Source organism: Typopeltis vanoorti, chromosome 24 (genome assembly GCF_054136105.1).
Source record: "Typopeltis vanoorti isolate ZY-2024b chromosome 24, IOZ_Tvanoo_1.0, whole genome shotgun sequence".
NCBI lineage: Eukaryota > Metazoa > Arthropoda > Arachnida > Uropygi > Thelyphonidae > Typopeltis > Typopeltis vanoorti.
The window spans coordinates 55,020,796-55,047,716 of record NC_143572.1 but is presented as its reverse complement, the minus strand read 5'-3'; the positions used below and the strand labels follow the sequence as shown (position 1 = coordinate 55,047,716).

General features: G+C 35.9%; 1 protein-coding gene across 1 annotated transcript; it reads left to right on the top strand.

Annotated features, from left to right (window-relative positions):
• The first annotated feature begins 173 nt into the window (after positions 1 to 173).
• On the top strand, positions 174 to 26,226 carry LOC150093227 (centrosomal protein of 19 kDa-like). Its single transcript, XM_090413911.1, has 2 exons — positions 174 to 187; positions 25,143 to 26,226. The coding sequence occupies exon 2, from the start codon at positions 25,145 to 25,147 to the stop codon at positions 25,673 to 25,675; it is 531 nt and encodes a 176-aa protein (XP_090270037.1). The 5' UTR covers positions 174 to 187; positions 25,143 to 25,144; the 3' UTR covers positions 25,676 to 26,226.
• The last annotated feature ends 695 nt before the right edge of the window (positions 26,227 to 26,921 follow it).

The window sequence follows — 26,921 nt, the reverse complement described above, 5'->3', positions numbered from 1 at the left end:
TGCATATTGCTACACAAGATAATAACGTTAATGAAAACAATACATGTCAATGATATTTAAAAATCCTTATTAAGTAGTCCAATAAATTAAAATTTATTCCTACATTCGACTTTAGTTTAATTTGTTATTGGGAATTAATTTATCGCCTACTCATGCCTGGTAGCAAATGAAATTCGGCGCCGTTTAGGTAAGAGTACGATTTTATTGCAGCTATATATACCGTACATCGGAGATAATTTAGTAGAATTTCGTGAATAGTAATTTCGTTTCAATCATCAGTGTCTCCCTATTCCACGTGCTTGCTAAGTATATATAGGTTCAGGGTACAGTGAGAAAAAAAATTCTGAATTCGAAATAGCTGAGGGGGGGGGATGTAATGAAAATGGGGAATGACAATTTGACACCACTGATGGGGGGGGAAGATAACGAAATTATACTTTAAAAAAAAAATTAGCAGAGCATTTCTTTCTCAAAGCAGGAACCGTCCAGAGAATACACGCAAGTAACAGACAGAAATACATTTGAGAGGTAGATTGGTTTAGGATGAAGTAGTCTCCCGCCATAAGCCCTGTCTCTCTTCATTGGAAGTGTGGTGATTGGAGTAATTTGCAAGCAGTTCGATCGTTAATCAAACTTGCAGGGAACGTTTGTGAGTGTGCGGGGAGGGATTTCGCTCAGCAATTTTAAAAATGGGAGCAAGCTCAGCTTTATATTTTAAACAAGTAAGGAAATTATTGTAAGCTCTCGTAATAAGATGCATTTCTTAATAGTGTTGTATGGCAACACCTTCGAGGACTCATTGACTCAGCAGGTATTATTGTTCCATGACAAATTATATTATTATTTAAGGCCAGCATGGAATTGTGAGACACTGTGGGAGAACTACTTTAGTTACCAGAAAGTCTATCATACCACTCACTTACTGTATGCCAACTCATAACTTTCTGTGGAAATACTACAACTCACTGTCACCATTCCCTTGCACAACTTCAGATGGCCTGTAAAACTATCCAAAGCTCATGTTGAAACATGACTTCACATGCAAACTTTGTTTGCTTACACTTGGATAAAGGATGAAACCAAGAATATAATTTCTTGGCATCTTTAATTTATATCTAAAGCTCATAAAATTTAAAATCCTCTACAATTTAAAAAAATCTCTCAACTTTAAATATCTTAGTTGTATCACCTCATTTCTTCTCTTTGTCAAAATTTTCATACACTAGCCAACATTCCATAGTCTCGAAATCATTTTTGTCACTTGTCTTTGTCCCATCTTCCCTTCCGTATAGCCTCTCATGGCCAAGTAACTTGGCGTTTTTAGAAATCTGATGACAGTGTTGAGAGTGTATTTAATCCTATCCTATGGCTATCAGCCATAGCAGATTTCGTGTTTTTTTTTCTGTATTAGGGAATGAAAAACCAAGTTTCTGGTAAGGAAAAATGAGACCATCTAACCTGCCTTTCTTTATACTTGCTATAAAGTTTCTTCACCTTCAAATACTAGTGATCAGATCTGAACACAGTGGTCTAGATGCAGTCTGATCAGGGCCTTATTGTTTCCTGGACTTCAAATCTTTATTCACAATTACTCCAAAATGTCATGCCCATACTTTATTTATTAACAGAGTAAACCAGCTGATCCACAAGTTCATAACTTACACTTACCTAACTTGACTTAGGTAAGTGTAAGTTATGATGGTGGTTGTTTCCCCAACAACCACTACCTCCAATTTATTTACCCACTTTTTTTTTCATCTTATTGAAATCTTTCTGAAGAGCCAAACATCAGCACTGAACTGAACATCTTCCTATATATGATATCACTGGTATAAAGGTTGAACCTAATGTGCCCACTACTAAGCCCTTTGAAATGCCACTTGTAATCTTTTTTTCTCCCTGATATTGTCCCTTATACACAATACTACTGAATACCTGTCAGACTTGCAAACTAATCCATTAACCTGATATCTAAACCCATACATTTCAATATAATCTTAAATAACAACCTGTCAGAAGATGCTTTTGCAAAAATTACAGTATATTCATTCTTTTCGTCAACCATTCTTGTTATTTTATACAAAAGGCAAACAGATTACTGAATCAAGAGCATTCCTTAACCATTCCTTAATCCATGCTGAACCTCTATAAATTATATTACCCTCATGTACTCAACTTTGTATGTGAGTTATTACTAATTTCTCCAAAATGTTAACACCCTCAAAAGAAATAAACAAGTCTGGGTTCATGCTTCTAGTTGATAAGCTGCACCAAATGGATTTAGATAACTTAATGAATTGGAATGGCAATTGACAGAATTGGCAACAGTAATTTTGTTACTGGATTGCAGGAAGATATTCTGTTTTCTGCAGATCATATTTGCTTTCCAACCAACAGGCTCTGTGTTTCAATCCAGCTGTGGGCATGTTTTGTAAATGGTCTTTAGGTTGGAGTGGGGGGGGGTGGAAATTTCTGATAAACACCTAGAACAAAAATGATATTAAAGCAACTAATATAACTTCAAGAAAGAACATACGAGAGTATAAGAACAAATCTGTTACCTGCATAACTCTGCTACTAGTATGTTCTTTCTTGTAGTTATATCAGTTGCTTTAATATCATTTTTGTTCTAGGTGTTTATCAGAACTCTCCAGACCTCCCTTGTAATTTCATTGCCTAATGTGAGACAACTATCCACCTTGCTGGAGACCTGAAAAGCTTGAAGTGGCTTGAAAAAGTTCCATGTTTTGGTCTCCAGAACTGGGTCATACAGTGTGTGTGTGTGTGTGTATATATATATATATATATATATGTGTGTATATATATATATATATATATATATAAGCTATTAATAAAAATAGAATATAAAATCTCTAGTGTCCATTCATGGTACTAATGTACTATATATTTACAATCTTTTTGTGGGTGGGAGCCTTCCGTGAACAATAGTTGATCTGTTAACATTTGTTGTCATCATTCGTAGAAAACAGACCACATTTGGGATAAATGAAAGAAGACTGCCTTGCAAAAGCCCAACCACTTCCGAGGCATTTGCCTATGTGCAAGGCAGAAGTAACAAGAAGTAGGGGTTTGAAGTGCCCATGCAGTAGCATGAATTTTTTTTTTTTCCACTTGGTTTGTTACATGAAACCCTGCAAAGAACAGTGAAAATTGCTGGCTAACAGGGATCTGGCAAATCGAATTCCATGAGGAGCATCTGTTCTCATCACAAACTTACTTCCACGTCTGGGGTAGCCGACGCATCAAGAACAGCAGTCCGGGATCTCGATGAGAAATATGCTACGAGAACTCTCAACATACTTCAGCTAAACATCAATGGTACTCAGAAAAAGATGGAAGAACTTAAGAACATTTTATACAAAAATAACATCCACATTGCATGCTTACAAGAAACAAAACTAAATTTTAAAAAATTACTAAATCAAAATCTGAAGCTTCAAATCAAAGGCTGTTCAACATTAAGGAAAGACAGACCGAATCGTTCTGGCAGAGATCTAGCTATACTCCTATGGACCAAACACATCAACTATAAAGAAATCGTATCTACAAACAACAGTATAAATAGTAACATAGAGGCTCAAGCAGTCAAGATATTTCTACCAAAATGCATTATTATAATAGTCAATGCATATCACCCAGATAATACAGATATAAATACAGAATTACTTCAACAACTAAGTCAAACAATGTTGGACACAAAGATCCTTTTAGGAGATCTAAATGCGAAAAGCCCAACTTCGGGCTTCCCACAACTAGATCGGAAAGGAGCACAAATAGAAGACGTAATTGATGATCTAAACCTTGAGATCATAAACAACAGGCAGAATGCATATCTGTCACAAACAACAGGCATAAAATCAGCATTAGACATCACAGCAGTAGATTATGAAACTGCAAGTCTTATCCAGTGGAAAATACTACAGAATTCCATCAGTGATCATAGACCTATTATCACAACCATTAATTTGCAGTTAGACCAAAAACCACAGACAAAGATCTTGGAACTTCAAAAAAGCAAATTGGCCTAAATACACACAACTATTAGAAACACATTGCACTGGCACACTCACTAGTAAAGAACTTGATCAGCAACTACTAGAATTAACTAACAACATACAGAGAGCTGCAAAAAATTCAATTCCCAGAGGACTCAGGAAAAACAGTTGGATTCCATTTTGGAAAGATCATATCAATGCTATGGTCACAGAAAGAGATATCAATGAACAGTTAAAACAAAATAATACAGACGGCAACAAAAAGAAGATAATAGAATTAACTCAAAACATAGAAGATTTCTAACTGCAACAAAAAAAAGTGGGAAGGATGCTGCAATAGACTAGATCCAAGAAAAGACTCATAACACTGGCATATCATCAGATTATTAAATAATGCAACACTTCGAACAGTCTCCTCAGGAATTAATACAGCAACAACAAACAAACAAACAAACACATGGCAAATATACTAGCCAAACATTACTCTAATGTAAGCAAACTGCAATATAAAAAAGAAGGCAAAAAGTGCAAGAAAATTGCAAAACATCTAAACATTGGAAGAACAACAGTACATTGTGCCCTTTTATTGGAATAGGCCTACGTTCGATTCTCGTCGCGATGGGAGGAATCTTTATCTGGACGATTTTCAATCGAAGGTGAGTTAGCAGGATTTTTTCTCCCGGAAACTCGGGTTTTTCATCCAACATACAGACAAATCGGCCCTTCAGAACACACGCAATTTACAGACATAGAATACCAGTTGTGGTTGTGGTTGGTGGTTGATGGCGTTGATGGAGATGATTCGTAATAGAGGTTCGGTGTAGTGGTTGAGACAGTTGTAGGTGTCCTTCCGCGATGAGTCTTCGGACTCCTTGGAGGTGTCTGAAATAATAATAATAATCTAATACAATCCAGAACCTATCCTTCTGAAGACATCTTGATTCGGGACCTCACAATGATAGAATTAGAAATAGCAATTAGCCAATTTGACCCTGACAGATCACCCAGAATTGATCTTATCTTTGGACATATGATTAAAAACATGGGAAAATAGCCAAAAACTGCCTTCTGAAGATATTTAACACTACCTGGAATACAGGTAAATTACCAAAATGGAAAACATCAGTCATTATACCCTTACTAAAACCTAACAAAAACTCTAGTGACTGTGAAAGCTATAGACCAGTAACTTTGACTAGCACTCTCTGTAAACTAAATGAAAGAATAATACATACCACACTTATGAATTGGCTCTTAGAAAATAACAAGATCAACTTCTACCAAACTGCATACAGGTCTCAACACAGTAGAGAAGATCAATTATTTTATCTTTGCCAATCAGTCATTGATGGCTTTCAACAAAAACCACCAAAGAAGACAAAGCAATATTCTTGGATCTCACAGCTGCCTACAATCACATCTGGAGACAGAAGTTAATAAAAATTGCATATGATACTGGAATAAGGGAGAATGCATTAATTTGGATTTCAGAATTCACGAAAGGAAGAAAAATGAAAGTAAAAGTTAATGGAATTTATTCCAACATGCATCGAACTTGGGCTGGAGTCTCACAAGATTCTATTTTAATTCCACTCCTATTTCTCATCTATATGAACAGTATCCATCCTCACATAATAAATGACACAAAAATATCATGTTATGCAGATGACATAGCAGCCTGGCATGTAAGCAGTAATCCTCAAAAATCTGAAAAAGTCCTAAATAATTCAATAAAAGGCTTAGTAAGATAGGCAAAGGAACTTAAATTACAAATAAACCAGAAAATGCAAAACTGAGCATCTTCTCCACTGATAGAAAAAATAGACAATTACAACTCCCAAATCAAAATATATAATATCAAAATAGAAAAAACAGTCTCCAAAATACTTAGGCTAGATACTGAACTGAGATTTACAACTGATATTACAAATATATCCAATAAAGCTCTTAAAAATCATCAAATTTGATTTTTAAGACAACAATAGTGTGGACTTCACATACTAGAAGACAGAAGAAAACTCTCCACAGTTAAATTCACTAACAAAATCAGGAGCCACCAACAGGATCACATCTCACTCAAGATTTTCGAATGCCTGGACAAGAAAATCTAGACTAAAGAGATCATCTACATTACAATATGATCCAGAAATTAGAAAACAGTTTAGCTTAGAGCACTATTCTTTTCCACTATTCTACCAAAAAAAAAAAAAAACAATGATAAATTTAAATCTCTTTGAACCTTGTTCAAAAAAGGATTCACAGCAAGAAAATGAAAGGACTTAACACTATACATCACTTAAACAATCCAAACCATATCATTGCCTACACTGATGGATCATCTGATAAAGCACTCAACCAAGGAGGTTCAGGGGTTTTACTAACTCTGCATGGAGGCGAGGAAATGCAAATCAAAACCACAGCTGGCAAAATAACTTCAAACTTCACTTGTGAATTAACAGCCATACAAACAGTTCTCAAATGCTATCTCTCAAATCCAGTAATAAACATCACAGAAGAAATAACCATCTACAGTGATTCAAAATCTGTACTTGAGGCATTAAAAAATGGAAAAACAAAACTCACATAGGAAATTCATGAACTACTACTAACAACCCTAAATTTGAAAAATAAGAACTGCCCATTGTAATGGATAACAGCCCATGTAAATATTGAAGGTAATGAAAGAGCAGACAGATCAGCCAAAGAAGCAAGATACTTACCTCAAAAATTACACCCACTATCACTAACTGGTGCTAACTCTCACCAAAATAAACAAACTATCAAGAAGAAGAATGAAATCAGTGAAATTAATGAAAATAGAGAAATAACCACAATCATCACCAGACTAAGGACGGACCATTTTAAAGGCATGAAAATTCATCCAGACAGTAGTAGGAGCTATGAAACATGCAAAAACTTTCCAAGAGTTGAACTAACACCTGTCCATATTTATTCTTGTCCAGCAGTTGCTGCTGCTCTACAGAAAATTGACAATAACCCTAGAGAAAAGCTCTACTCCATCAAAGTGCAACAGATTGCCAAAGCGGTTCTATAGATCCACGGTCATATCTAGAAGCTCTTCAGTGGACTCAACAACAACAACATGAAAGAAGACTACTCTGCTGCAAAGAAGTAACTATAATTCAGAGACTAGTCTTTAGAATCTATGACCTACTTCCCTATCCTCACTAAATATGACTGCATTAGACAGCCAGTTATTTAAAGACCACATGGTGCTTAACTCTCTTCTTTTATCCAGCTTTATAGGGTGCCATGATAGAGCATTGGTTCTTTTTTCAATTCCAATTGTTTCCTCATTCACCTGATTGACTGCTCTGTATTGTATAATAAAGACCACATGTAGTTCTTATACATATGTTTGAACTTAGGTTTCCTCAGAAATATTTCACTGGTTTGAAATTCTGTGAAACATTAGCAACATAATAAATAATATCTTTGTTGTCTGTGACTAAACATTCACATGTAACCAGTGATAAGATTTTTTAATAAGTAAATATTTCATTTAAGTATCATAGGACATCGTCAGTACAGTTAATTCAAACAGTACTAGGAATCACATACGGTTAGGGCACATGCTTACAATGGAATCCCTTTGCATGCAGTAGTGTGTTAAAGAATTAAATTAAAATATGGCTGAAAAAAAAAAAAGATTACATTAAACATATATAAAAATTATTTTACACAATTTAGAATGACAATTTCCCAGACTTTAGGGATAGTAAAAACATCATTTCAGTTCAAATCAGGTCTGTGATGTAGGGCTTCAGCACTTTCTTTATATAAACATTCATGTTTATATGAAGATCTTATTACTGTGGTTACATGTGAATGTTTAGTCATGAATGCTCCACAGGTTTCATTATACAACAAACAAATACCTTTGTTGTGTTCCACTGGAGTTTATACCATGAACAAACTATGAATAATCATCAACATCTAAGCCTTTCATGATATCTGTGATCATATTCTCTGTGAGAAAAGGGTATATGTGGATCTACAAGGGGGGGGGGATTATGAAGAGCTCAGGAGACAGCTTGCAGGTGTAACGTGGAATGAGGAGTTAGCTGGAAAAGAGATCAGTGCAGCTTGGGGGATTTTCAAAAACTGTTTAGTAGATGCAATGTCTAAATGTATTCCAAGGGTGAGAAGGTTAAATAAGGTGAGTGTGAGATGGATGAATAAAGAGATTAAGCATGCGATACAGAGAAAAAGGGCATTGTGGAGGCAGCATAAGAGAAGTGGAAATAACCAATTCCATGAGGTCTACAAAGACCAAGCAAGGAGGGTGACTTGGTTGGTGAGTGTAGCTAAAGAGAGGTATGAACAGCAGTTGGCTAATGAAGCCAAAAAGATTCCTAAGGAATTCTTTCGATACGTAGCCAGCAAAAGAAAGAATAATTATGGAAGGATGACATTGATTGGAGAAAATGGTATAAAGACAGCTGATGCAGAATGTGTGGTGGAGATACTTAATGAACACTTTATAAAGATCTTTCAATCTTGTGAATGTGACTTCATAGAAGGATTGAGAGCAGTTGATGATGGGGAGGAGAGACTGACTGTAGGTGAGCAAGAGGTGTATGGGGAGTTGAGTAAACTAGATGTTAATAAGGCTGTGGGACTTGATAATATATCACCACGTATTCTGAAAGAATGTGCCAGGGAGTTGACACCTGCCTTGACATATTTTTTTAATATGAGTCTTGCACTCGGTCAAGTTCCTAAGGAGTGGAAGGAGGGCAAGATTGTGCCACTTCATAAAGGAGGTGATCGAACTCAAGCATCAAACTATAGGCCTATCTGTGTGTCAGGTGTTGTGGTTAAGTTGTTGGAGAAGCTTGTGAGAACTAGGATCCAGAGTTGGGTTGATAACAATGGTATTATCTTTGATGGACAGCATGGATTTGGTAAAGGGAGGTCATGTTTTAGTAATCTACTTATTACAATAAAGTGACTGCTTCCTTGGACAGATGAAAAGGATACACAGTAATATACTTGGATTTCTCAAAGGCTTTTTGATAGAGTACCTCATGATAGGTTGACAGTCAAACTAGAGCAGATGGGGTTGGATATTAGATTGGTGCATTGGATTGGAGACTGGCTATCTGATAGGTATCAACAAGTTGTGTATGGAGGAGTGATATCCAGGAAAAGGAAAGTCACTAGTGGAGTGCCTCAGGGGTCTGTTTTAGGTCCATTACTGTTTAACTTGTGTATTAATGATATAGGTGACGATTTGGATGGAGATATTCAGTTGTTTGCAGATGATGCAAAGTTGGGACGAACCATGAAGTGTAGTGAAGATGTTGTGGCCTTACAGGAAGACTTGAATAGATTGAGTGATTGGGCATAGAAATGGGGATGTGAATTCAATGTTGCAAAATGTAAGGTTTTAAAATTTGGAAAACAAAGATGGGATGCAGAATTTATGCTTGGTGAGAATGTATTGTTGGAAGTAGAGGAAATAAGAGATCTGGGGGTGATAGTGGATAAGGATCTAAAATTTAGGGGACACATCGCCAAAATTGTGAAGACAACGCAAAATCTTCTGGGAATGATGTGGAGGACACTGACGTGTAGAAGTAGGGAGATTATTGTTCCGTTGTATAAGGCTTTGATTAGGCCACACATGGACTATTGTGCCCAGATTTGGTCACCGGGTTTTCAGAAGGATGAAGAGATGTTGGAAAGGGTCCAAAGGAGACTAACTAAGGTAGTTTCTGACCTCTGGAATGTCGAGTATGAGGAAAGATTGAGAAGATGTAATTTGCAGAGTCTGGTGGACAGGAGGAAGAGGGGAGATATGATAGAGACCTACAAGTTGGTAAGGGGTTGTTATAGGATCAGTGCTGGAGAAGTTTTACAGAGAATAGTGGGAGATCAGGGGAGAACTAGAGGTCATCCCTGGAAACTGTATAAAGAGGGTGTGAGTAGGGGAGTGAGAGGCAGTTTTTTTCATGCAGTTGTGAATGATTGGAATGCCTTGCCTGAGAATGTGGTTTCTGCAAAGAGGTTTGAATGTGTTTAAAACGCGGTATGATGAGCTGTGTGTGTGTGTGATAAAAGGACCTCCCAGATGAGTCTTTGACTCCATGAGGTCTTGAAGTGGTAATAATAATAATAATATTTCATCAGCTTGATACTAGTTAATTTTCCCCCTCAATGTAGTAAGACACGTGCATCTCCCTTCAGAATTAAACTGAAAGAAGAATTTTTTTTGTGTATGTGTTTGTTCAGTTGCTGTATTACTACTACTACTATGCTTTGGAACTACAGTAGAGAGAAAAGACCTACATATTTTACCCTTCATCTATATATGATTATACAGATGAAGTATTCTGGTGTTAAGTACAATCTGCAGGTCTTCAAATTCAATACATAAGTCTTCTTTTTCCTCAGTGAAGCACCTCCATAGCACAGATGAAAGAATGACATGTACCCTTCATTGGAAAAAGACCAGCATACGATTCACATCACAATGAGAGGAATCTTCATATGGACTTTTTCAGTTGAAGGTTAGTTAGTATTAGCATTACTTCCAAGCCTCCACTGAGTCAAAGACTTACATACAATAACTGTCATACCTTGCCTTGACAATATTCAGTGTTTGAGCACTCACCACCCACTCTGGCAATGCATCCAATCATTTGCCACCTACCATGCAAAAAATCTCCCTTTTGCTTTCTTACTCACATGACCTCTCATTTTTACATCACCCGTTATTCTGTGTAATAATTCCCCTGTCTGTCTGTCTGTCTGAGGCCCTTCTAAGCAACTTATACATCTCAATCATATAACCACTCCTCCTTTTCCCCTTTCCACCATAATTTGAAGATCACATTCCCTCAATCTGTCCTCATACTCGATCTTCCAGGGTCTTGAGACAGTCTCTTAGTTATTGCCTCTTCACTCTCTTCAATGTTTCCTTATCACTACTCTAGTACTGACAGATCTGTGCACAGAAATGCAGTTTTTTTTTGTTTACAAAAAAAATGCAAATGAAGTCTAATTAGTGCCTAATACAGTAGAACTGTCACCTCCTTATCCCTACATGTTAGTGTTCTTTGCATATACCAGCAGTTTTCTAGGTAACCCTTACAACTTGCATGATATGTCCCATAAACTTCCATTCCTTATCCACCAAGATCCCCAGATCTCTTGCCTCCTTCTCCACCTCCCAAACCAAAGTTTCCCCATTATAATAAATCTCTTTCCATTTTCTCTGGCCAGAATGCATAACTTTACACTTGGTAACATTGCAATTCTTCAGCCCAAACATTATCTGATTCAAATCTTCTTGTAACAACATCACATCAGAATTTCCTGACATTGCTGTTCCTACTATATTATCATCTGCAAAGAACTGACTATCTTCTCTCACACCCTGAACTGTATCACTGATATATAAATCAAATAACAGTGGTCTGAAAACAGAATCCTATAGTACTCCACTTTTCATCTTCCTGTTTTTGGGATGCTGTACCTCACCTCCCCCAATACACAACTCACTTTCCTATCAGTCAGTCAGTCAGTCAGTCATCCCTGTAAGTAATGTATTATAACTATCAAATGCTTTAGCAAAATCTAGATAAGTCACTATATGAGCATCTCCTCTGTCTAGTACGTGCTAGTGATCCCATTATAAAATGTAACCAAGTTACTAAAGCTTGATATCCCACTAACAAATTCATGCTGCTCTCTCAAGAGATTTTGATATGCATCACTACAGGTTTGTACTGCATCTCTAACCAGCCTTTCTAACATCTTCACTACTATAGTTGGACACTACTGACTTGAATTCTCCTTTGTGCAGTGTCACTATATTTCCTTCTTTCAATTCTTTTGGGAAATTTATGTTGCCAGACTTCTGTTGAGGGCACTGCCAACTCCTTCGCACACATTCCCATAATATATCCCATCCAATCCCAAAGCCTTATTAACATCAAGGTTATTTAATATTCAAAACACTACCCATTCTTGAACTCTAAATATTACTCACACCTACTTTATTATTATTATTATCCTAAAACTCCATGGAGTTGCAGACACATCTAGGAGGTCCCTTTTGTCATACACACAACTCGTCATACCATGTCTTAAATGCATTCAAATTCTCTGCAGATACCATGCTCTGAGGCAATGCATTCCAATCATTCACAACTCTCCGTGCAAAAAACCTGCTTCTCATTCCCTTGCTCCCACTCTCCTTACACACCTTCCAGAGATAACCTCTTGTTCTCCTGCCATTTTGTGAAAAACCACTTCAATGTTAATCCAGTAACAACTCCTTACCAACTTGTGCTTCTCTATCACATCGGCCCTCTTCCTCCTATCCACTAGACTGTAAACTGCATCGTTTCAGCCTTTCTTCATATTCGACATTCCGGAGATCAGAAACTATTTTGGTTAATTGCCTGTAATCCCTTCTCTAACATCTCATCCTTTTGAATACCAAGCGACTAAATCTGTGTACAGTAGTCCATATATAGCCTAATCAGAGCCTTATACAATGGAACCAGAATCTCCTTACTTCTACAAGTTAGTGTCCTCCACATCATTGCCAGAATTCATTATGTTTTCCTCACAAGTTTTGGCAATGTGGCCTCTAAATTTTAGATCCTTATCCACCATCACTCCAAGATCTCTTATTTCCTCCACCTCCAACAATATATCCCCCACCAAGAGTAAATGGATAGGTTAATGGAGGTATTATTATTTTATTATATTTTTATTTTTTATATATGAAGGCGGTCTGAAAAGTTCTCGCCCCCAATAATAGATGGCAACACTATTGGCAAGGTTTTTTTTCTAAGTTGATGCATCTGTCATAAGCATCCATGTGAAATTGCAAGTCATTCTATCAAGTAGTTTGTTTTATACAGCTGTCTGAAGCAAAAGTGTTGTCTGCATCTTTTGAAATGGATAAAATTGAGTATCGTATGGTTATAAATTTTTTTGTAAAAGAAGATTTAACACCAAAAGAAATTCATTTGAAGTTCATAAAAGTTTATGGGCACACTTCTCCTTCGTTTCGACAATTAAGAAATGGGCTGCCGAGCTTAAACATGGCCGTACCACCCTTGAAGATGATCTACGTGAAGGCTGTCCAAAAAGTGTAACAACACCAGAAATCATTGATCAAGTGCACGATATTATTATTATTATTTGACACCTCCAGGGAGTCCATAGGCTCATCGAGGGAGGGCACCTGCTCTACAACTCTCTCCACCACTCAATCCACCAACTACAACTAACTGCAACTACACCAATGCCATCTACTGGCGGGATTCGAACCCGCAGGCTGGAGAGCCGATACGCTAACCACTCGGCTAGCATTGGTTGATATGGTATTGGATGACCTGTGAGTCAAATTGCGTGAAATTGCTGAGACTATAGGTATTTCAAAAGAACGTGTAGGATATATTTTGCATGAAGAATTGCAAATGAAAAAGCTTTGCGCAAGATGGGTGCCATGCTTGGTCACAGCAGATCAAAAATGGACTCACATGAAAATCTCCGAACAATGCTTGTAGCATTTTAACGAATAAAACTAATTTTGTGCATCGATTTATTATTATGGATGAGACTTGGATTCACCATTACACACACCAGAATCCAAACAGCAGTCAAAACAGCCGACCTAGACAGAATCCAGTTGTTCAGCACCAAAGAAGACAAAGTCAGTTCCATCAGCAGGAAAGGTCATGGCATTGGTGTTTTGGGATGCTAAAGGCATTTTGTTTATTAATTATCTTGAAAAGGGTAAAACAATAACTGGGGAATATTATTCCGATCTTTTAACCTGACTAGACGAAAAAATTCATGAGAAAAGACCCAGTTTGCAGAAGGAAAAAATCATCTTGCATCAGAACAATGCATCTGCCCACAAAGGTGTTTTCGCAATGAGAAAATTAAGGGTGAAAGATTCCAACTATGAATTGTTGGAACATCCACCCTATTCCCCAGATTTGGCTCCCTCTGACTTCTATCTCTTCCTCGCTGGTCAGCATTGAAATTGAAATTATAAATTAGTTTTTTCATTCTTAGGCCAAGAACTTTTCAGACCACCCTCGTAATCTGGACCTTGCTCTATACATAGAACTTTTTCAAGCCACTTCAGGTTTTTAATAAGTAGGGCAGTGGTCTCACACAAGGTGATCATATTTATCTCCCACCTAGACATTTACAAACATCCACGTCCATGCAAGATTCAGACTTGTACCCTGTTGGTTGGAGAGTGAGTATGTTAATGCATTCAACTAATCATGCCAGTGAATATAAAAGTAATATGGCTTTTTCTCCCAGAAACTTTTTTTTTTGTCCCTAACACAGGCAAATCCACCAAAGAGCACATGATTAAAAGACAAAAGTGCTGTGTAATGGATGGTAGAGTGAAGAGTGTAGGAATGCGCAGTGTTAGAACAGATTGTGTGCTGTAGAGTCTAATGTAGTGTGAAGAAGTCTCCTCTCATGAGTTCTTTCTCAGACTCCATGGAAGTGTCATGTACTGATATCTTTGTCCTTTCACTGTTCTTTTTCTTCTTCTTTTCGAATTGTTCAAATAGCAGATGCCAGACAGTCCTGGCATCTGCTATTTGGACAATTTTCTCCACTTATTTCTATCTTGGATATCCCTCCTTTCCACTCCAATTTCTTCAATATACCTTTTAATGTTTTCCCACCATCTTTTCCTTGGTCTTCCTTTTCTTCTCTTGCCCTTCACTTCCATTGGTATACTCTCTGAATTGGGTGGTCTACTGGTCTTCTCCATAGATGGCCCACCTCAATCTATTTTCTCTCTTTGTCGCTAATTTTTCTAACCCCTATCTCCTTCCTTATATCTTCATTCCTCCTGTGTTCTTTCCTTGATGTTCCATTTATCCATCTTAGCAACCTCATCTCTGTTCTTTCCAATTGTTCCTTCTGAATTCTCTTTGTTGCCCATGTCTCTGCTCCGTACCACAAGGCTGGTCTAATGGCTGATTTATATATACTTGTTTTTATTTTTTTTGGTGCATCTTTGTCACATATCACTCCTGACATCTTCCATTTAGTCCAACCTGCCCTAATTCTTTCTCTGACTGCCAAGTTACATGTGCCTTCTCTCTCTCTCTCTCTCTCTCTGTGGTTGATCTCAGGTACCTAAAATGGTCAACTTCTTTCAAGATACCACCTTCTCCATCCTTTATACTAATTTCTTCATGTCCTTCCCTCTCACTAACCATTACTTCAGTTTTCTTAGTATTTATCTTTAGACCCACATCCTCCAAGGTATTTTGCCACTCTATAAAACTCTTTTGGGTCTCTTCTACAGTTTTACCTGTGATAGCCAAGTCATCTACAAATAATATATTCCATGGCTGTATTTTTGGCTACTCCTTCACTGAGTACATCTAAAATAATCACAAATAGAAACAGACTCAGTGTTGATCCTTGATGCAAGCCCACTCTGTTGTTCCAATGATTGTTTTTACTGTCGTCTCGGTTTTTTCATATGTTGCTTTTATTAATCCTTACTAATTTTTCTGTTACACCCTTCCTTCTTAGAGCCAAGTACATTAGATTCCTTGGTATTCTGTCATATGCCTTTTCCAGGTCTACAAATATATGGATAAACCTTTTATTTTTCTCGAGGTACTTTTCTTGTAGTTGTTGCATCATATAGATTGCATCTGTTGTTCCTTTCCCTTTCATGAAACCACATTGTATCTGGTTAACATCCATTATTTTTATAAATCTCTTATCCACTATTCTTTCAAATGTCTTTAGTAGATGTTCTGTAAGTTTTATTAGTTTCCACAGTCTAGCATGTCACCTTTTGGTTTGTAAATAAGTACTACAAAGCTCCTTTTCCAGTCCAAAAAAAAAAAAAAGTCTTTTAAGTTCATACTTGTTACAGTGAAGCAGAGCAGTTTTTTCTGATTCGATTTTCTGCACAATATCCAAACATGGTCAGCTCGACCTGACTGAACACAGTTGTGGCTGTGGATGTTGGCAGATCTCTAAAGTTTGACCATACAAGGAACTTGTGAATCTGTAACAGAGAGGGGAGGGGGTGGATCTTTAGGGAAGCATATATATATGGGCAGCTAGCATCAGATGAAGTTTTAAAACATAGGAGAGATTTATATATATATATTTTTTTTTTTTTTTCAAGTGCCCCAGATACAGGGACTGTAATCTTCATGTTAAGAGGGATGCGAGAAACAACTAGTTTGTTAATCTTTTCACTATTGTAACCATTGGACAGGAAGGTCTGGTGAATAAAGAAGAGTTCAGTTATAAGCGAAGCCTGGATAGAACAAAGGTTGGAGGCTCTGTTAACAAGGGTTTTTGATAACACCATATTGTTGTGAGGGAAGATGATAGGAAAGTTTGTGTATCTACCTATCAGTGTGGGTGAGTTTTCTGTAAACTGAGAAAGAGAGGGTGTCATTGGGACATATCATTAGTGTGTCTAGAAAAGGCAAACTATTATTATTTTCTTTTTCTATAGTAAACTGGATTCTGGGGTGCTGGCCATTGAGGTGGAAATAGTCTAATGCAGCGTTTCTCAACCTTTCTAAGCCCAAGGACCAGTAAAATGCCTAAAACAATTCTGTGGACCACTAAGTTACAGAAGCGTAGCTGGGGAGGAGGGGGAGAGATCCGCCTCTGGCGGCACCTTTTTTGGCATTTATGAAATCTTGCCTTACTGTCTATAAAATAGCAACTGGATGATGAAATAGACTTTGACAATGTGATCGACGATTTTGCTAACAGAAAAGCAAGAAAAATAACATTTTAGAATGTTGGAATTAAAGTTTTACTTCAAAAATAAACATAGTGTTTTTAATTTATTTCCCTATATGTCGTTTTGACTTTTTGTAATTTTTTTTAATAAACCTATGTAGAAATTACCAACATTTCGGAAAAACTGTGCCATTTATAACATAATAAATATAAAAGCATGTTTTGAAAGATATGGCAACATAATTAATTAAATTGGAAGTAAACAATTAAAAGTGTATCATCATTGAACAAAGTTTTAATTTTCATTAAACAAATAAATAAGATGATATAATTATGTTACTACTTACTTTTAACGAGATGGTTGAGCTTCTCGGCCCTTGCAGAGTCGCTGGATATCTGGCTCAATATTGGTCAACTTCAGTCGAAGATCGGCACACACAGACTAAGACGATTTCTGTATTTTGTTTTTATATGAAGGAGCGATGAAAATCCTTTCTCACAAAGATAGGTTGTAGAAAACTGCAGGACGATTTTCAATACTTCTTCAGATAATTCTGGAAATTCACTTCTCACTAAAGACGAGATCCAAAATCGAGCAAAACCAAGATCACGGAATTGCATTTTAAGCCCACTGTCACTTGAAAGCTCAATTAACTGTTCCTTTTTCGATAACAAAAGGTCATTCTCATGACTGCAAGCCTGAACTGGATCACGAACCCACAGAAATTTCTTATAAAAGTTATTCGGAAAATATGTTTCAAAATTCCATTTAAGATTTTTGAAGTGGTCACAAACCCTTTCTACAAACTCAGAATAAACAAAAATATTATTTTCCACTAAAAAGGATTCCAATGTTGGAAAAGGTGCAAATTGTCTGCCTTTTACATAATTAATCCATAAAACCAGTTTTTTCTCGAATGCAATTATTTTGTCGTAGGTATCAAGAACAGTTAAAGAATTTCCTTGAAGGGAGAGATTTAGTTCATTTAATTTCGAAAAAATGTCTGAAAGATAGGATAGTGTTGATAACCATGCTTCGATAACAAGGAGTGATGCAAAATCAGAATTATGTTCATTTACAAATAATAAAACTTCGTGCCTTAATTGAAATAACCTTGTTAATACTTTGCCCCTGGAAAGCCAGCGAATTTCAGAATGAAGCAAAAGTTGTGTATATTCACTGCCCATTTCATCGCAGAGTACTGATAATAACCTGTTATTTAATGGTCGAACTTTAATAAAATTAACTAGCTTGACAGCATTGTATAGCACAGTTTTAAATTCTGGTGGCATTCCTTTGGAGGCTAACGCTTCCCTATGTATGAAACAATGCACCCAGTTCATATCCGGAGCTACTTCTTTCACCTTAGAAACAACCCCACTATGCCTGCCTGTGAGAGCACGAGCTCCATCCGAACAGAAGCCTATACATTTTTCCCACTGTATCCCTTTGTGTATTATGTAATTATTGAGAGTATAAAATATTTCTTCTCCAGTTGTTTGGGATGACAAAGTTCTACAAAACAGAATGTTATCATGCAATATCTTATATAGCATATTAACTGCGCATCATTTGTAACATCAGTAGTCTCTATTTGTAATGATAATAAGGGCTCTTCTTAACTCTTTTGATTAATTGAGATTTTATGTCACCTGCCATATCATTAATTCTGCGACCGACAGTGTCATTTGAAAGAGGAATCAAATCAACATCTTTTAGTAACTTGTTGCCAAACATAAGTGTTTACCACATCTTTTATAGCTGGAAGCAGTAAATTTTCCCCTATAGAATGAGGTTTCCTTGTTTTCGCTATTCGCAAACTTAAGAGATAGGATGCTTCCAGTGCTTTGCTATTAATGGAACCCATGGCTGAAATTATATCTTTCCCATGATTTAATGTCCCTAAGCGTCGCTGAAAAAATTCAATTGGCTTATTTTTCACATCACAATGTTTAGTTTCTAGATGTTGTCGGAGTTTCGCAGGTTTCATGCACTCGTTTGACAACACTTCATAACACAAAACACATTGAGGTTTCTGTTCACTTTCATCTCCACACCAAGTAAGCCCGAATTCCAAATATGAACTGTTTTATTTCCTACTGTATTTTTTCTTTGAACTGCTTGTTTCTTCTACTTTAATAGCATCAGATTTACTGCCCGTTACAACACGTGTATTACAATTAGGGTTAGCATCACCTGTTTCATTTGCTCTTCTTTTCAAAGTCCTAGTTCTAAGTCACTTTTCCATTATTAAAAAAACATTTCTGAAAAATATATAAATACTGGGGTTAGCTCACGACACACTTTGTTCAAGTATCACTTAGCACCTCTGAAGATATACTGAGCCTTGGTTGAAGGAAACCTTCAATAATAAAAATCAATACACAACAAGCAATTGGTTGAAATGTGGATAACACATGTTCACTTCAAATCTGACAAAACAGCAAGAGAAGGCAGAAGCAATAAAACTATATTGTTTTTCACTTTACCCCTCTTTTATTATTCGTCATTCTGCAGCTACAAATTTAGCGGCAGAATGACAAATAATAAAAGAGGGGTGAAGTGAAAAACAATATAGTTTTATTGCTTCCACCTTTGAACATTCTGACACTATTTGTTGGTTTTTTTAAGGCTCCATTTGATTTCAATCATTTTTACTTACTTATTCAATTTTAATTTGTTTTCTTTGAATAATTTAAAAAATATATTTATTTAATTAATTTAAGTCTCCCTCCGGACCACCTGTCCCATCATCATGGACCACAGGTTGAGAGACACTAGTCTAATGTGTCTGATCATTATTATACAAAACTAAATTTTGGATTAAAGATTTGAAATGAGTTGAATTTTTAATATAAAAGGAAGTATGACCAGTAAGTAGGGTCAAAGATTGAGCCAATTGGGTAACTTAAAAGAGGGGGGGGGGAGTCAGTAGCATCCACTATGGGATCAAAAGGGTTGTTAGATTTATGAATTTTAGGCAATGGGCTATAAACGGTTTGAGTCTTTTAACTATTTCAGGAAGCCACGATGTGACATTTTTTAAGTCTTTGTAATGTTTTCTGAGAATTGGTGGGATCATAATCCAGCAGTCTATAAGTAGTGGCCTCTGAACAACATATTTATTTTCCAATTATAATCATTAGCATTGACCTCATTAGAGATAATAAGATTGTAACCCTGCTGATGTCTCTGTGACCAAGATGAAAAAAGGATCCATTATGTGTGTGTTTAATTGTTTTTCTGTCTGTATTCATTCCATTAAACCTAATAATGAATGTAAAACAGCACAAAAGTCTAAATACTCAAATGTAATACACTGCTTATAATCTTTTCATCTCAACACACATAAATCTGATAACTATTATCTTTTGCCCACACTGTCAGTCTGTTTAACTCATCTTTCAACATTTCTATACCACGTGGATATCAATATTCACGTGGTATAGAAAGAGAACTTGATATCCCTCCCCCACAAAGCATTTTCTGTATAATTAATTTACAAATTAAATATCAACAATCTTGAATACATTCTTGTAGATTCTCTTCTCTTAGATTTTGTTCTCCCATATACTATTCTTTGATGTCTGTCTATCAACCACCTTATCCATGCCACCAGCTTCATATTCAACCTCATTTGTTCCATTTCATATAGTAGACTCCCTTGTGGTATCCTATCAAATGTCTTTCCAAAGTCCTGCAGTATCATTGTATAGCCATTTCCTTTATCCAACTTGACCACTTGATTTAAAAAAATTGAGCAAATTACTAAGGTCCTTATTCACCCATTCCTTAATTTTGCCTTTAACCAACTCTTCAATACTTTAACCACCACCACTTCTGAAATACTAATTGGTCTATAATTTGCTACCTCTGCCTTGTAATCTCCTTTAAGTAATGCAACTATTTTTATCCTCTTTCCACTATTTTTACCCTCTTGGAAAGAAGGTAAAAATAGTTTACCCTCTTTCCAAGTATCAGTGCTAAGACTTCAGTTAAACACTGTCAGAAACACTGTCGATTCTTGCAAATTCTCATAATACATGGGTTGAAAAGTATTCCATCAAGCTGCCCTCAAAAATAATGGAAAAAATCATCAACTTCTTTGTCACCTGGTGAACCACCAGTTAATCATTGAAATTTGATCATCAGTATAAATTCTTCCACTCAACACTCACAGCAGATATCCTTGCTTGCATCACATCTGGACATTTGCCTCGTGAAAGTTTGGAGAAACTTGTGCTGATAAATTGACATTTCCAAAGCATTTGATAGAGTTTAGCATCAAGTGCTACTCAGCAAATTGCCATCTTATTGTCTGCCTGTTACTTGCTTTAATTAGATAACCATTTTTCTCTCTGGCTTATTCACCACGTGTATAGGACTCTGTTATATCATTTACTCTCTTTTTTTTTCCTATTTGCAAACAACCTTTCATTTCCTAAAACCTATTCCATTCCTAAACCTAAATCCATTTTGCCTACTCATTTGACCACTCCTAACATCACGAACTATTTCTAAACAGTCTTCTCCATGAATTATTCCCTCAAAGCTTCAAGCAGTGGAAAAGAGCATTAAGAGAATTCTTCTCTCTTAACTCCTGCCTACCTGACACCAATTTGCTCTAGGTTTTGAAACCTTGTGTTTGAGACTAATATTAACAAAATAAGTAAATAAAATAATCCTAAATCCATTCTTGTTCCTCACATTTAAGACACTCTCTCTCTCTCTCTCTTCTTATGCATTTCATTTAACCACCTGACAGAAATCATCTGTCATTCTTATTTATTCCACCCTTTAAAAAATCCCTTGGATATCTGTCAGTTCCTCTCAATAAATGATCCTTCTCTCTCTCTCTCTCCTTTGTATTTTACACTCCATCAATCTTTCATGACTAACATTCCATATATCTCTGAAATTACTTACTTATCCAAGAAAAATAGATGAACTTAGTTATCATTAAAAATAGGCAGCCAAGTCTGTGCACTGTAGTATAGTAGTATAGTGTGGAATCAGTTCCTTGTGTCTGTTTGTTAACATCTCACCACATAATGTTTTGGATTGTTTCCATTGCTTATGAAATGTACCTTCAGAATGTCAGTGTTCTATATACTAATTACTTCCAGCTCTTAACTCTACTTCTAGCACAACTACTCCCCTCCCCCTCCCCCCTCTGAGTGTTTCCCCTTGACAGATACAGTATGCAGCCTTCCAAAGTGTACTCATTTGATCATCCCAAAACCCACTGTTGTATTCACATTGAGATTCTGCTATTATCCACAGTACTACTATTCTCATATTTTTTCTGATTACATCAGGCACTTATATTTTCTCTTCCTAGGCAATACATTCTGGCAGAATGAACTTTGAGTAATTCATCTACTCCTGCTATCACCTTCATATATCATCATTCATTATTCTTCTATATCTTAATTGCGACATAGCAAAAGAACACTTTGAGGAATTCCCTTTGCTTGAGGAATTTAACCTTGCTATGCCAATCACTTCTGGTCTGTGCTTCTTTTTTTTCTTTTTTTTTTTTTTTTTTTTGACTAATGAGCTTGATGTTCACAAAACTGTTGCTTCCACAACAGTTTTGTTTTATGCAGCACTTATATAATAATGTCACTCATCCATTTAACTCTCACCTGATTTATCTTTGTAACTCTGGGACTGCAAACAACATTAATTCCTTGAACATCTCTTCACTATTTTCCCTACATCTTTCCCTTGCTGTTTGTGTTGTGGTATTGTTCTTCCAAGATTTCTAAGTTTGTCATAATTACCTGCTCTCTAGTTTCACAGAATGGAAGTCAAGCAGTTTTTAAATAAGCTGAAGACTCAAATAAGCAAATACCATTTGGATAAAAAAATGAAGGAATTTGAAAACAAGAACCAAATAGTGTCACTGGAAAGCTTTGAAGAAAACATTAATCGATTCAATTAGAAAGATGCAGTGAAATTGTTTACAAGGATAGAAAAAAAAACAGACTTTGGTGGACTCAAGAAGCAAACGAAGGCATTTCTGGAAAAGAAGAAGTTCCAATCAAGTAAGTCAGCAGAAGCCCCAAAAGAATACAGGGAAAATGTCAGAAAGGTAAATTGTGTGTACAAGTAGCTAAATATAAGTCATGTGAAACCTTTAGTAGCAATATAGAAGTAAATATCATGCTGAATATAAGCATCCTTTAATGAACATTTTGTTTTGATCTGAGATACATTCTTGAGGTAGATGAATATGAGAATTATCAAATGATGAATGTAGTATCTGTTCATACACACTGGTTTTTCAGATTCTGCAGATTCATTCTCTCATTGATCAATATTTTTTCCAGTCAGCTAACTCCACATCCATTCAAATACAGACCATCATTCATAATACATTATTATTATTATTATCTTAGACCTCCAGGGGATCAAGGACTCATCAAAGGAGACTATGAATCATCCAAAACAACTGTCATACTTTCTCTTAAATTCATTCACACTATATGCACTCACTACCCCCTAAAGGCAAACTATTCTACTCACTCACTGCTCTGTGAGAGAAAAACCTAGCTTTTACCCCTCTTTCTTCGCTGCAAACAAACTTCCATGGATGTCCCATGTTCTCTCCCCACCTTCCATATAACAAAAAATTTCATTAGACAATATCCTATAACATCCATTCAAAAGTTTATAAACCTCTTTCATATCACCCCCTCATTCTCCTATTAACCAGAGTCTGTAATCTACATACTTGCAATCTCTCTCTCTCTCTGCTTATAAACTAAATCATCCCATAAACTGGATATAATCTTTGTAACTCTTCTTTGCACCCTTTCCACGGCTTCCTTATCCCCCTTGGAACCCAGGAGGCCAAATCTGTGCAACAATAATCCGGCTATGGTCATATCAAGGCCTTATAAAGAGGCAAAATGACTTCCTTATCCTTACATGTCAAGGTACACTTCAACATTGCAATTATCCTCTGAGTTGTATATGAATCCTTTTGTCCATCGAAATTATTCTATGCATCTACAAACTAAACACCATTTATTCTACACAATCTAACACATTGACTCATTGTCCATGTGTTAGGTTGGCCGAGTGGTTAGCATATCCGCTCTCAGCCAAAAGGCTTTAGGTTCAAATCCTGCCATGGGCATGGATGTTTGTGATTGTCTGTGAAAATAGTGGTAGTAGTCTGAGGTAGATGGCGCTGGTGTAAATGAAGGTAGTTGCAGTTAGGGGAGACGGAGCTATAGAGCAGGTTCCCTCCTTCGATGAGTCTTTGGATTCCCTGGAGGTGTTATATAATAATAATAATTGTTATCCTAATTCCTCTTCTCAATTCATGTCTGTTATACTATGAGAAAAAAATATTAAAATTGTTACTCTCTCTCTCTCTCTCTCAGTAGCTCTTTCAGCTTCTTGCCCTAAATTTTAGCAGCATCAGTTATATCACTGATCTTCCCTCCTGGAAAATAATTTTGTCACTCTCTCTTCAAGTATACCATACTATTTTCTTTCTGTCCCTCTCCTGCTCTGTCATACCTTCTTTTCTCTTCTTGTGCACCAAGTCCTGCTTTCTCTTTTCTTTAGTACTACTATCCTCCATTCACTCAAATTCACACTTTGTCCCCATGTGAATTTCTTTCATTTTGTCTACTTTTTCAAATTCCTCATCTACTGCTGCTTCATTCATATCACTTTTTTCCCCTGACACACTGTCATCATTAACATATCTTTCGCTTTTCATTTACTCTTATATTTGCATTTCCAACATTTTGCTTCACAGTTTTGCACTTGAAGGACTGTTAATGCTGCTAAGTTGATATAATGCACACTTATGGCATTCTCTTTCTGAACTGTAAGCACTTTCAGCACATTCTTTTATTATTTTTGCTTTCCATTCACAAAATGGACTGTTTTGTTATTCATTGTTCACTTAATTCCTTTTATGAGGAGGATGACTCTAATATATGGCTTAAATGTCAGTTTGTCTTTTAGTTTTCAGTAAACATTAAGCATTGTAAAAAGTCATATTTCTTCATCATGACATGGAGAGCTACTATGGGGAAGAATTCAGTATACAAAGTTAGTTGTGATACTCTTCATATGTAAATTTACTTTTGCTTGGCTCAAAATATATATATAAAAAATATGGATATAATATTTCTTGTGATCTTTCTGAATATAATTTCTTGTCATTTATAATATGTTTTCAGTGTGTTTTCAATAAGGTTTCATTATTAAGCAATTTGAAAAAAAAAAAAATATATATATATATATACTCTGAACAATGTCTATTCAAGCATGACAATGTTTTGCTCAATTAACAATTTATATCCTTTATTTTGGCATTTGTGTGACTTTCTTTTTATCTCTAGAAATGAAATTGAAGAAGGTGCAATGGAACAAAAGGAAGAAAAAAAAAAGCAATCTTAAACCACTTAAAATTGGTGTTCGATTTAAATCACCTGCATTAATTTTAATATATGAAGATAGTTCGAAAAAGTTTCATAAGAGGACAATGCCTATTCGTGGCCTTTTCAAAAACTGTGCTGTAGGTAGGATTGCTGTAGAATTAAAGGAACACCATGGAGACTATTTAGCTCAAATTCCAAATGTTCGCATAGAAAAACTTCTTCGAATCATTCAGGAAAATATGAAAGGTCATAGCTTAGATGACTGCTTAAAGACTGTAGAGAAAGAATTTTCTGTTGATCCTGAAGAAGATTTGAATAAAGTTGATGAGAAGATTTTGCAAAGAAAGAAGGAAATAATGAATGAAACATTTGAAGTGAATAGAAAAAAGCCTGATGATCCAGATTTTCAATATGATATCGAAGTAGATTTTGATCATATTGATCGTGTTGAAACTTCTGAATGGGACTTAGAAAATGATGATTTAGAATTTTAATGTAAAAATATTAAACTGCTAATAGGGTTTTATTATATTCTGCAGCCTGTGGTGAATATACCAAAATCTTCTTAAGCTAGTGAACACTAACGTTTAGTAATATTATATAGTAAGTTGGAGGCTCTAAAGGTTGTCTATTTTTAAAATATTTTATCTCTTATTTAAAGTTGAATATTTCATGTTACTTTAAACATAATTATCTTGAAATCAAATGTTTAATAAGAAAAAATTATGTTTTTGTTACTTCTGTCAAATTATAAATTTTAAGCTATGTGCAGTATCTGTGAGACAAGTTTTAATAGCTAAATGTGTCAGTGATGACATAATTGTTATGATCCCTATTAATTAAGTTTGATTGTTCAACACAAAGAATTCAGAGCAGTTCTTTATGTTCTAATTATCATAGCAGCTGATTTGTAAATAAGAAAACGAATAATCCAATGCTTCTTCCATCCAGGGTTGTGATGTAGTTAGTGCTGACATTCAAAATTTGAAAATTATTTTACAAAGAGCAAGTGAGATATCTAATAAAGAATATTTTTATTCTAGAATTTTGTTAACCTACATTTAATTTATTTACATTTGCAACCTGATGTTATTGTTCACAGAAATTTCTTTTCTATAACTCATATTTTGTTTTTGTTAAAGTTGAAAAATTAGTGGTGGATATGCACAACTAATTCCTTATAGAATAACTACAAAAATATGTACACTAATTACTACAATGCACAAACTTCTTTGCATTGCAGTTTTATGTTTCTGATACATATGAGGGCTATAAATAAAGTAGTGACAATGCTGTCAGAAAGCGTACTTGGTAACTCAAATGTTACTCTTGACAGATAGAGGCATTAGTTGTATGTATTGTACATGCACACAAGGCAACACAGCCCATTCTAACACGTGTCCTTGTGTGGAGAAGTGGTTAAAGTTAATGTCTCAGTGTGCACTCTAAGATAGATTCACAAGATTAGAACAACGATCCTGGATCAAGGTCTAGATTGCATGAGGTGAAACTTCAAGTGACTGTTGTTATGGCCTTAGAGAAGCCCCTGTTGACAGCGCCCTACCAGACTTGCAAGATGGGGCAGTACATTTTATGCAGGGCGAGATCACCTGCACGAGAATTGCCATTCAGGATGGCCCACTATTTCAGATGAACATGTTGAGATTGTTTGGAGACTCGGCAATGGACTATACACCATTTGGCCCAAGAAACTGATAAACCAGTAGAGTGTTTGGCACA